The sequence below is a fragment of the Aricia agestis genome, chromosome 19 (genome assembly GCF_905147365.1).
Source record: "Aricia agestis chromosome 19, ilAriAges1.1, whole genome shotgun sequence".
NCBI lineage: Eukaryota > Metazoa > Arthropoda > Insecta > Lepidoptera > Lycaenidae > Aricia > Aricia agestis.
Window position 1 is genome coordinate 12556477 of NC_056424.1, and position 13736 is coordinate 12570212.

The following is a 13736-nucleotide window of genomic DNA, read 5'->3' on the forward strand; positions in this document are numbered from 1 at the left end:
CCTCATCGAAAAGGACATTAATAGATCATGAGAATAATATGATTCTGTTGATAGGAATTATTCTGCACTATAACCAATACAAGTTTAAAAAGTATGAAATAAAATTAAATTAAGAAATTAAAAAAAAAAAAAACCCGCCAAAACAACTTTAAAAAGTAATGAAATAATATTTACTGCCTTTAAGTTCAAATAATTCCTAACATGTGTAAAGTAATATTTTAGTCCATAATAATTGTTGTCAAGGTGTGTCGGGGGACCGCTAATGTAGATGTTTGATTTCACATAACAAGTTTAAGGATCAATTCACAGCGATCTGAATCGAGATAGGTAATCAGTGACTTGGCGGTTGTAGGGTGTAGTTTACTTGGCGGTCCCCCGACGCACCGTGACGACAATTATAGACTAAAATATTACTTTACACATGTTAGGAATTATTTGAACTTAAAGGCAGTAAATATTATTTCATTACTTTTTAAAGTTGTTTTGGCGCGGTTTTTTTTAAATTTCTTAACTTTTTTATTATTAGATGGCCTACTATTCAAGTATTGAAACGTTGTATCAATAGAATAATACTACTGCTTACTACTACTACTACTAAGAGCCCCCGCAGACTGCAGACTATCGGCCGATAGTCTTCGGGTTGGGCTGTTGGCACTTAGCACGCACACTACGCCAACTAAACAGTTGGGTTGATACTTGGTGGTGAGTGCGCAGACTAGACAACAGTCGGCCGATTGCTCTCGCCCGATTGGATTCACAGCGTGTCACATCGATAGATTTTTGAATGGAAAATTTTACACGATTCGGATTTCTGTCGAGTCGGCCGACCAAATAATAATCGGTCGTAGACGCGCGTGGAACAACGTCGTACTGATTTAGCATCGGCCGACAGTTAAGTTTAAAGGCAATCGTATAGATACTAGATAGCTAATCAAACTTAATTATCGGCCGGCTCGGTATCGGTTGTAATGCGCACTTCCATACAGCTTCATACTTATCAAGAGCCAATTTAAACTATCGGCCAAAAGTCTGCAGTCTGCGGGGGCTCTTACTTATAGATCAATGTAATATGCGGTTTCGCAGTGAACGATTCTCGTGTGACGGACGGACATACATTACGCCCTTGACGAGCTACGTCTTAAACTCCTCAGTTAAATGATATACTACGCAGCAAAATATACATTCTTGCAAACTTTTTGCTCAACATTCATAAACGTTGTTGCAAAGTACTAATTTCGATTTATTGAATCTACTAGGGTTGCTGAGGATTCCTCTTCCTCTTCCTCATAATGAGGAAGTTCCGCAATAATTTGGGTTCCTCAACCGTTACCGCATCCTCATAAATAAAAATACAAAAATCCTCTTCCGCTATCGCTTCCTCAAAATTTAGGAGGAATTTATGAGGAACTAGCTGTTGCCCGCGACTTCGTCCGCGTGGACTTCAGTTTATAGCGCGCGATGTCAACAAAATTGGTGTCAAAAGCTTTTATAAAAAAACCCTGGTACCCCTTAAATCAATACAGCTGTGCAGTGTGCAAACAATAAGTACTTCATTTTTGTATGTTAAACTTTATATATTATGCCAAATTTTAAAGCTTATTTAGCCCCCCAATTACACAACTTTACCCATAAACTATTTATCATTGATAGGTTTAGCCCCAATTTCACCAACGTCTGTTAGTGTTAACAGCTTGTTAAAATATCCTGTCTTCTCTTTCATTCATATGAAAAACAAAACAGCTAACGTGATACTAATTCGAGCATTAACTTTAACAGTCGTTGGTGAAATTTGGTCTTAAGGTTACGTCACTGCCTGCACAGATAAAGTACTGAGTTATTTAATACCGTAGAATAGATATAACAATCGAAAAAAATCGAGACTTAAATGTAGGATGATACCACCTCTTATAGAAAGACTTTTGAGCAAGCGTCAGCGCGATGTAGAAGACGCACGGCGCCATCTATTATGAATTTTTTGAACAAATTTACGACCCTTACAACCCTTTTTTCCAGTAAAAAAGTAGCCTATGTCCTTTCTCAGGCTTTAGACTATCAGTATACAAAATTTCATTACAATCGGTTCGGTAGTTTTGGCGTTTGGCGTGAAAGCGAGACTGACAGACAGACAGACAGACAGAGATACTTTCGCATTCATAATATTAGTACAGATTATGTGCACACTGCACAGCTGTTTTTGGGTATTTTGATTAATTAAGGGCCGCGCTACACCGGAATGGCAGCGGCGAGGCGAGCACTTTCAGCGCTGCCATTCCGGTGTTTCGCGGCCCTAAGAGGGGTACCACTTACCAGGGTTTTAAAAAGTTTTTAAATTTGACACAAATTTTGTTGACACCGCGCGCTATAAACTAAAGTTCACGCGGACGAAGTCGCGGGCAACAGCTAGTTATGAATAAAAACAATAATATATAATAAAGTAGGTACCGTATGATTAGTTCTGTTATAATAATGAAGTAAAATATAAAGCGCCATCTGTTTTCATACATTAGAATTAAAATGTTGATTGCATTGACATATTTTCTGGATGGAATATAGGCCAACATAACACACTCGAACTCCTTAGAAATGCAGTAGGAGTTCTATAAGATAAGATATATTGATTATTATTATAGCAAGTGATAATATTATTAAACATAATATTCTAACGTATTAAAAACTATAAACAAAAACATAATAACTAATAAGTATGATTAGTTTTATGTTCCAACGAAGTAAAAAAAAAGCGCCATCTGTTGAATCGTATTAGAACTAAAATGTTCATTGCATCGCGTCGATATATTTCTGGATTTTTTATAATATTATACATAAAATATATTTAAGATTTTTGAAATAATATTTTAATACACATCCAAGACCCAGGAACATTGAAAACTTTTTGTTCCGCCTGCGGGACTCGAACCCAGGACCCCCGGGATGAGCGCTGGCCACGCGCAATGCGAATTCATTTTCATCGATATTTTCATGGAAATAAGATATTTTCCCACATCAAAATGTAGCCTATGTCCTTTCTCAGACTCTAGAATAACTGTGTACAAAATTTCATTGCAATCGGTTCAGTAGTTTTGGCGTGAAAGCGAGACAGACAGACAGACAGACAGACAGACAGACAGACAGACAGAGATACTTTCGCATTTATAATATTAGTATAGATTTCACTGCGCATGCGCGTCGCGTATCCAATCATGGCAACGCACACGCCAGAGCGCGATGCCGGACCGAATGGGCGCTGCTGTTCCGAATGGGCGCTGCTGTTCCTTGTTCCTTTTCTCTCTCGCCAACCGCGCTGTTCCTTGCTTTAATTTTATTGACATAATATAGCAAGCGTTGTTTTGTTTACGCGTGTACGCACTACGCAGCTACGTACGCAGTGCGAATAATCTAATAATTTGATTTCTATCGAAAACCGAAATGATACCGAAGTGTAGTGCTATATCAGGGGTTCCCAGACTTTTTGTCCACTGCCCACTTTGAGAACAAAATATGTTTTAGTGCCCCCATTGTTTCACCTACTTTCTTTTCCTAATTTAAATTAAGGGGCTTTTGCCCCTTAATTTGTCGGTAATATTAGCCCCCACAGCCTCTACAAAACGCCGCCATTTTTTCTGAGTCCCACACTGCCCCCCTTTAGATCTTCAGCGCCCACAAGGGGGCGTAATCACCCACATTGGGAAACGCTGTACTATATGGACGTACTTCCTCTTCCGCTTCCTCATCCGCATCCTCTTCCTCAAAAAAATATCCTCTTCCTCATCCGCATCCTCTAAATTTGCGCGTGACAATTCCTCTTCCTCCTCCTCTTCCTCAACAACCCTAGAATCTACCACTTGAAATCTCTTGTATATGTACAGCAAACATAGTGAATATTTTTTACTCTTTCAATGGAATGCATAATTTTTGTCTTGAAGAACACGAAGACAAATATATTATTCTCGTGATAAGCCAAAAAAAATCGAATACCTTTTCAGACGACTTTTGGGGAAGGCTGGTTCTTCCGAGAGAAGCTCTAAAGCCTATGAACTTTATATAATTGTTAGAGACTTGCATGACGACCTTCAAAATATAGGAGGTAAAAGCTGATAAGAATAGAGTCATAGGATCCCAAAGCCACTACTCAATACCATACTGCTGATCACTGGAGTATTCTTTATTATTAAATGAGCGGTTTTATTGTCCAGCACTTTCTGGCTGCGAGCCAAGTGTGAGTCGGTGAAGCGAAAGTGAGATCCCGCGTTAGGTTGTTAGCGAATCGATAAACTTATTCTAGGGTAGACATTAGAGAAAGCTAAGGTCTGAAAAATATCGTCTACTTTTATCTAATTTCAGATAAGAGAGACAATAGAAATTATAGAAAACCAAATTGGTGAGAAGTATGCTTACAAATCATAGCTAGAAAGAAATGAAAATAAGATCAAAATTGGGTACTTCGTTTAAAACACAACTTCGTACAAAACCTACAGACATACAATCAGACACGTGAAACTTATAACGCCCTTAGGGCCTGTTTCACCTGTTCCTGATAAGGCTATCCACCAATTAACTTGACAGATCAAGTATGGAGAATCTGTCAAAAAAGTTGTGAATAGCATATTAGGCACTTTATCAGAAAGTGGTGAAACAGGCCCTTAATGTATTGTCTAACAACATAGTCTGCAAAGCAGCTAGTATTAAACGATATTCTAAAGGGTGTATCGAATGTTTAAATAAAAGACACCTAAGTATCACATTCCTTTGAGCTGTGTGTCCTCCATGTTAGAGCAAACGAGGCAAATAAACCCTGACTTCCCCAGTTTCTGATGCTTTTTGTACAGTGGGTTATTTATTCACAAGCGCTTTTTGATTCGCCCACATCAAAGCAATAACCGATTAAAAGCAATGCATAGATAAACTCTTGTCAGAGACCTCCGAAAGCGGAGCGGAGCTTAGCGGTGCCCGAATTGACCAATCGTGCTATTCCAGCGGAATGACAGCGAAAAAGCCTAGGCTGCGTTTCCACTGAAGCGGAGCGGAGCTTAGCGGTGCCCGAATTGACCAATCGTGCTATTCCAGCGGAATGACAGCGAAAAAGCCTAGGCTGCGTTTCCACTGAAGCGAAGCGGAGCGGAGCTTAGCGGTGCTCGAATTGACCAATCGTGCTATTCCAGCGGAATGACAGCGAAAAAGCCTAGGCTGCGTTTCCACTGAAGCGGAGCGGAGCTTAGCGGTGCCCGAATTGACCAATCGTGCTATTCCAGCGGAATGACAGCGAAAAAGCCTAGGCTGCGTTTCCACTGAAGCGGAGCGGAGCGGAGCTTAGCGGTGCCGAGTTGACCAATCACCATGCTCGAAATCTTCGCTGTCACGCGGAAACGCGGCCTTAGGCCTTAGGCCTTAGGCCATGTCCACCGCCGCCGGCACGGGAACGCATAGACAAAAATTCAAATAAAATTCCACTTTATGACCTGGGCTATAGGTTTCATTTTGTTCTACGCCATTACAAAGCAGCGGCGGCATGCCGCATGGTTGGCTAGACCAATGTCAGTAGAAAATCAATTCATAAAGTGGCATTTTATTTCAGTTTTTGACGGTCGCGGTGGCTTACCGCGAGAACCACAATCACATTTTGGTAGGCGATTTTATTACTATATGAAGCAGACGTATCATGACGTCATGTGGCGTCGACAGACAGTAGACAACGGGGAACGCCCACATCGATCACGCACTGCCAACCCCCAGGGGTTTGGCAATATAGGACGTAGACTAGACCGTAGACACACATAAAATAATGCCAATTTACATTGATCCAGTAGAACTTCAGTATTACTGGATTCAAGCACTGCATCTCTACAATACTAGATGAAGCCCGCAACTCCGTTGCGTCAAAATTCGCACGGCAGCCGTGAATTTTTTTTCCAGATAAAAAGTATCGTATGTCCTTTTCCGGACTTAAATTATCTCCATACCAATTTTTAACAAACTTAAAAAAGGAGGTTATCAATTCGACGCGTATGTATGTAATATTTCCAGAATTGTCCAGTTTTTGTTTAAGTTAATCTATAGCAGCTTCTGAACAAATATGCCAAATTTCAAATGTATGTATGTTTTTATGTTTGTGCATATCTCCGGAACTGCAAGTCCGATTTAAGTGATTCTTTTTTTGTTGTATTAGGTATTGTTCAACTTAGGGAATACTGCAAGTTTTATCAAAATCGGTTCAGTAGTTTTTGAGATAGGGAATTTTAATTATTAATTAAGTACACGTACAATTTGAAGTCGGTTCTTTTTAAAATACTATTATTAGCACTAACTTAAGAAACTACTAACAATATAACAGTGAAACTAAGGACCTTTGGAACCTTTACACATTAGGTTCTTCCCCGAACTTTCTTCTCATCTCATGTTCGTCGTGTCAAACCACTGCAAGGCACCTATGAAACATTTTTTCGTTCCTTTTAAAATATATTTTTGTCAGAAGTAAAAAAAAAACTCTGACCAAACAGTAATACATGACGTATATTCCATTATCTACGTTCACAAAAATCTGCGCATGGTCAAACAAGCGAGTGTTTGCCGTTTGGTCGGCAAATTCATGCTAAGTACAGCACTTATGTCCAGAGATTTGCTCAGCTCAAATATTGTCCGTTCCGACTTATTTTGCTTCGGATTTCCAACGAAAAGGACTCTTATTTGCTTGAAATAAAGGTCTTGTTAGGTGTAAAATAGCAGTAAACAGTGGATGTTTGACGGCACAATACACTAGTATCCCGTGCGAGCAAACAGCTTCTTAGAAGTATATCTTCATTTTCGACTTAAGACGGCATATTACGCCATTTATCAAGCAAAAAAGGGAAATTCGGCACAGATAATACGTAAGAATATCGTTGATAGATAGAAGGACTAGAGTCTAGACTGTATAAATGAGTATTAAAAATTGTTTCATATGCTACAATAAAAACTATTTACATTAGCAAAAGTGCCAGTGCATTAAAGTATGTGACAATGGGCATTGTCCAAAAAAAATCACATGCACTTTTTTTAGTTAAAATAGGGTATTTTAAGAATATAAATTAAATAATTATTAAAATTCATTGGCTAGTTTTTTCTCAATAAATTTTTAAAGTTTCGATCTGACGTCATCATCGGCGGCCAATAATTATAATTATAAATAATTATAAATTATAATGAATGACTGGTTTGTCAAATGCAAGTTCACATTATGTAAAAGCTGATACGAGAAGCTTACCAAAAGTTCGAAACATAATGTTGGTCGAATTTATTGCTAATTTAACGCCATTGAAGGTCGAACAAAGGTTAAACATATTTGTTCAAAAATATAAGTAACTAATGGGTATTTTTTTCGTTTATATACAGAAAAACGATCACTGACCTTATTCCTCGAAATGTTTTTGTAATGAGCAAAATTAAAAAAAAGGACAATCCCCATTCCTCCCAGAGATCTAAAACTCATCTAAATACAAACAAAACACCTCTATCATTTACCGTTCTGCCATGCGATATTGACCAAAACATGCATATCTTCACGTCCATGTTTGCAAATTATAATGTATTGCAATTTGTAACTATTTGTTGCGAAATTTTTTTAGCAATTATCACCTCTACTTCTACCATAAATGCTGCAGTGTGTACTGTGTACTAATTGTAAATTGTAATTGAAAATGGCACAAGGGAGAAAGAGTAAGATTCTTAGAGGATTCATATTATGTTTTTGGCTCTTTGATTTTTTGTAGGGTTGTCTCAATTTTGGTATCCAAAATTGCTATTGGCATACAAATTCAAAAGGTGACTGATATGAAATGCAATAAAGTCGAAATTCCAACGTCATAACAACGTGGACTCCACATCTATGCCAGTAAAGGCTCGATATGAAGGATAGGTTACACAGTCCGAGCAGCTGAAATGACAGTAGGCAGCTAATGTGCCTGTGTACTCGCACGAGAGCAGCTCGACTCGCCTCCCTGGGTCACACCATGCACGCTGTTGACAGCTGTTAACATTGCATTTAGATAAGAAATGTCCCAAATACCAATGACATAGCCTAGTCAAGTTGTATCTGTGGTGAGGGAAGGAGAGCTTGCACCCTAGAAATTGAACTACTCGAACTCGCACATAAAAGTAACTCGTGTGATGCGATCACACGGTGCAAGGAGCTGCACCTGAGTAGCTGACTAGTGACTAGGCCAGCTCGCATGTCAGCTCGCACCGTGTAACCCAGGCACAACAGAGTACCTACAGGACAGTGCCATTTCTATGGCTTGATGTTCTTACTCTGCCTAAACGATTATAGTTGATATTCGCATGTTTGTCGCCACTTTGTGTAACAGGTGGACTATCAACTATAATTACCGGGTTGACGTATCAATCGCTCATACACGTCGCCGCTGATGGATGGGAGAATTTATTAGCCGTCCCAAATTGCCAGCGTTTAACCACTAATTTTGTACCATATTATGATTAATTCAAATTACCGTAATATTATTATTATTTATTAGTATTTGAAAGACAAAAATGCATTTTGAACCATTAATTCCTTTAGAGCCGTAGAGTCGAAATAACAACCAAACCACGGACAATAGTTCAGATAAATACGAAGTTTCTTGAATACATAGAACGATAGAGACAACATGATAGAGTCTTATTATTAAAAAAAAAAAATTCTAAAGCCCAAACGTCGAATCGCGGCATAAAACCTAACATGAAAATCAAAACTTGAATGAAATTCTGAGCCCAACCTCGTAATTTTGAGTATAGCTCTATCGAAAAATCGTCGCATAAACCGATATTGGAATTGGAAGTGCCAAGAAGAATTCCCGATAATTCAAGGTACATTTAATAGGTCAGCCGAAAGTTCGGATGCCGTTGAACTATAGCGCATTGCGGACCGTTGGATAACTCGTCTATATTCGGCGGAAAGAGTTCTAGTCCGAAATGCAGACGGAGTGCCAACCGCTGACAGGTCAACGCCTCCGTGGTTCAGTGGTTTAGAGCGCGGCTCTTGACTCGGAGGTCGTGGGTTCGATTCCCGCGTTGAAAACATGTTATTTCCAAGATTGGTTGGGACAATGCAGGCTGATCACCTGATTGTCTGACTAGCAAGATGATCCATGCGTCGGATGGGCATGTTAAAAGTCGGTCCTGCGCCTGATCTTCCACTGGGTTATGAGTTTATGACTAATGAGAGTAAAGGAATTAAGAGTGCTCGTGTACTGCGCACATACTTAGTCACTATAAAATTACTACTGCGTAACTGGCTAGGGTTTCAATAAAACCGGCCACCGTCACCAAAACCAGTGTGGGTATTATTATACATAACAGGAATGTATACGGAGTCACACTGCTAGGGTGCTCGCGTGGTGCGTTACTGCAACGGCTTTACAGAGACATTTTATGACGTGCCAAATTTTCCAACACACACTCTTCTCTCTTCTTCTTCTTCTCATCTTCATGAAGTATCATTTATCAATGTAGACCAGGAGGCTTAGCACCACCACCATAGAAGCGGTTTCCTTCTACGGAAGAATTGACAAAGTGACAGACAAAGTAAATCCGCCATTTTGACACTAAAATCTGTCAGTATGTCCATTCTTTCCCGTTTCTAATGTTGTTATGCTAAACCTGCAGCTGATTCTACATTCAACATGATGGCAAATTGCAATACATACAATAAAATATTTAATCACATTACAAATGAGATCAAATGATATTAAATGCAAACTTACAGGTTTCCCTATGCCATAAATAGCTTTCTAGCACGCTTAATTGATAGTTAAAAGTTATTATTCAGTGTCCTGTACAAATATCTGTTTATACTGTAGCAAACAGGTAAATGGCCACATTTCAGTATAGTTTAAGTATCACTCCTTGGCAAAGATTCTGCATTTATACTTTTTTTTGGTTTCTCAATAAGTTAAGGTGATTCTGGTTTCATGAGAAGTATTCTAAGCATATGCTACCAAAAATTAAGATTTTGTACCAAGGTATAACATGGTTCGGAAGGTGCCGAGAGAACTCCTGACTCCTTATAGAATATAAGTTTGTAGGTTTCAGCATTATTTTAAAAATGGAAAGTATATTATGCTACTATGTAAATCACATTCATCATCATCAGCACTATGATCTATGCTTTATGTTCCTGTTATTGATACTTTTCATGGTCTATTATATTTCACCTAAAAACTGCGGGTAACAACGCGGGACAAAGTTTTTTCATAAAAATCAATGCAGAAGACTGTATAAAAAGTAAAAAAAAGTCACTCACCTGTCCATAACGTGAAGAAGCAAGGTGCACATTTCTGTTCTTCAGCGAGAAATCCGGCCTCTTTCCCAGATGACTCTTCTGTATGAACTTCTTCGGCCTGTCCATTCTCTCTGTCGTGCTGGTCTCCTGGTCCTCATCACGTTTGGACGTAGACGGTATGCCTCGGTACGCTCCCCTGGTCCCCCGGATCGTCTTTTCCGGACTCTTGTCCTGTTTCCTCGCAATGAGGTTGTCTTTCCTTTGCTTGGTGCTGCGTAACGTTACGTTGGACGCCATATTGTCCATAATTCTCCATCAGACACAATATCCAAAGAAGCACTCTAGCATAGCGTAAATAATTTTGTAAGCTGAATAAATATTTTGTTATAATATCATTTTGTTTACTAAAATTTAACTTAAAGCAATAAAAATGGATGAGCTAATTAGATAATTTAAAATAAATAGTTAATTCCGTCTTTTGATTCTCTCTCGATACATTGGCATTTTCCACTAGCAAACTGTAAACTATCTTAAGCTAACTCAATGTTCTAAATATAAACAGTCTTCAGGGTAATTTGGAAAGTTATTGCAGGTTCTGTTTAAAGATGTTGTCTGAAACAAAAGAGACACCATTATTTTTGAAAGATTTTGCAAAATGTTTGTTTGTGCAGAAATTAGTTTGGATGAGAACCATACATTTTTCCATGATAAAAACTATCATCCTTTACCAATACTCCCAATACTGAAAGTGTTCAGTTTGGTTTAAGAGTAAGGGTGTAACAAACAGACACTTTCATATTTAAAATATAAGTATGGATTATGCATAGGTGCCGGCAGAAATAATTTCCAAGGGGTGCAGATTTCAGTTTTCTTTATTTTCTTTTTACTTTTTACGAACAACATGTCTGGATAAAGTGTCCACCGAGGGAAACTAACCAAGGATGATAAAGATAACTTTATAGAAAACGGCAATAATAAGTTCGGTCAAAAACTCTCAATTGAATTCAAAATTCAATCAAATTCCTGTTGATCCCGAGATTCCCAAGGGGTGCAAGTGCACCACCTGGCACCCTCCTGCCGGCGCCCATGGCGATTATCTCTAATATGTCAACAACGATATAGGCAACATTTTTACTATCCTGGTTGATACAGGGACATTGTTTATTTATATTATGAATAGTTATCTGTTATCATCCATATGATTATCATCAGCTATATAAACTACAGTAAGGCTGCCTTCACATTAAGTCGCACGGCTGCCGCACTACTGTGTGAAGGCAGCCTAAACATTAGCTACTCAGCTAAATGCAATTAAAAGGCCACATCAAACATAAATTCATTTAGGAGAGTTTTTCAGCCTTTCCCATTTAAGAACACCTTTGGTACACACATATTTTGTGGACCTTTAATTTTCTATACAAATTATTTTGTTAGAAATACACTGACTTAATTTAAGATTTATGTCTAATTTTGCTATGTTTGTTCTTTCGATGGGAAAATTTGGTACTTTACTCAGTAGTTTCCCACTAACAGAATATAAATATAGAAGAAAGGGCTTCTTACACTAATTTCATAAAGTTGAAGGATTTGCCATCTTGTTAAGATTGAGTAGGCTCAGGGCCCCCGTAAGGGCTACTGGCGCCTGTGTGCAAAAAAAGGATTTTGGCACCCCTTTAGGCAATTTTTTTGGGACCTCTTAGTTTTGCGCCCCTAGAGGATGGAGCCCGTGTGCATTGCACACATTGCACATATGGTAGCGGGGGCCCTGAGTAGGCTACACTACTGTTTTGATAAAACTTATCCAACATTTAGTATATTATAGTGATATTAGTTATAGCTTAAATTATAATTTATAGTCTTCTGTCAAATACTTTTGGGGTAATTGTGAGAAAATATAACAGAGGAATGTATTACAATGTTAAAAATGTGTTTGACCAGGGAACCAAATTTTTTACATTCTTTAAGAAATTCTAAGAGATGAAGTGTAAAAAGAAGTGATTTAATGTGAATTTTATAACAAAAATACCAAAGAATTCAAAAGCAATGATATATTAAATTTTATATGAGGAAATCTTAATATTAAGCACATGATGATGATATAACACATTTAGAACATGTTAGAGCGGACAAGTGATATATTAAATTGATTAGGAGATTCCTACTAAGTTTCACACGCCAACTGGCCTTGTAAACCATTCAAAATATTTACAATCTGATGCAAACGAGTGACAAGTACACATGTTACCGAGAACATCATCTCCGTGTCTCGCATTCGTCCATCCCCCGCCTAAAACCAGCTCCACGATTTAAAAACACTGGCACATAACTTTGGTCGCGTACGTAACAACTAACAACAATCACTTCATCCGATACACAAATAACTGAAACTGGGTGCCGGCAAGTAATTCTCGACGCGAGAAAACACGACTGACACTGCTCGAGACATCGGATCTAAATCACATCAAAGTCACATCTGCGGTCCAGTTGCTCGATGTTTTATTTAAGGACGCTCTAAAATATGCATCCATCTGCCTTTTTATTGCAATACGAATGGCGCATAGTTAAATCAAGTTGAATAAATAGAGAAAAAATTGCTCTGACAGAACATCAATCTAATATGGGACGAATTTTAGGCTAGAAGCTCGTAATCTTATACCTCAATCAACATATCTCCAATTTAACATCGTCTCGTTTCTTAGGGCATAAAACATTATCGAAAAATCTGATAATATCTATAAATACTTACAAATAAAAATCTGGAATCACACCATTGTTTTTTCTTCTGCACAAATTAGAACAATGTTTGGTATTGCCAGTTAAAAAAAATTTGAATTTAAATATTCGCATTTCTGATTTTGCATATTAAACTCGCTCTCATCTGTCAAGCGCCCAAAATAGGCGCCAAAAAAGTATAATCCAGCTTAATATTGTTTCTCTTCTTACAACGTAAAGAATAAAACAGAGATGCAAATAAAAAGCCGCTAACACATTAGTGTTCCTCCTCCAAAAAACTTACTCTTGCTTTTCCTTCTCACAATACCGCTCATTAAGACTCTTCCTTCACTATTTCTGCTATACGCCTATGGAACGCTCTACCTGAAACTATCCAAAAGTCACAAACAATACATATTTTTAAGAAGCGAGTTAATTAAGGAATATTATCTAAATCTGTCATAATAGTCTAAGTTTATTATAAATGTACTTACCTTCTTTCAAAATATATTATTATATTTGCGTAAATTTTATGTAGTTTTTTTATGTATTATATGTTATTATATATAGTACCTATGTTATATGCAGTATATACTTATTTATTATTTAGTCATAATATTATTAACAAGTATACTTACTCTTATTTTTGTATTTTAAAATTAAAGGTTGTCTGGCAGAAACTGCTGCTAGCAGTAAGACCGCCTATTTGTACATATTTTTCCTCTATTGTGTTTTTTAAGTTTCAGTTTAGTTTCAAGTTGTACAAATAAAGTAT

The 13736-nt window shown here is 37.8% G+C and overlaps 1 protein-coding gene across 2 annotated transcripts in view; it reads right to left on the bottom strand.

Annotated features, from left to right (window-relative positions):
* LOC121736512 (serine/threonine-protein kinase WNK1-like) overlaps positions 1–13054 on the bottom strand; it is a 72599-nt gene extending 59545 nt beyond the window's left edge. The window contains exons 1-2 of one of the 2 annotated variants that reach the window (XM_042127754.1): positions 12996–13054; positions 10271–10861 (exon numbers count right to left, since the gene is read on the bottom strand). In XM_042127754.1, coding sequence (XP_041983688.1) covers positions 10271–10555 — 285 coding nt within the window. In that variant the 5' untranslated portion in view covers positions 10556–10861; positions 12996–13054. Of the gene's footprint in view, positions 1–10270; positions 10862–12995 lie in introns of those variants that run through there. The other variant, XM_042127755.1, reaches the window with a different exon arrangement.
* Between the last annotated feature and the right edge of the window lie 682 nt (positions 13055–13736).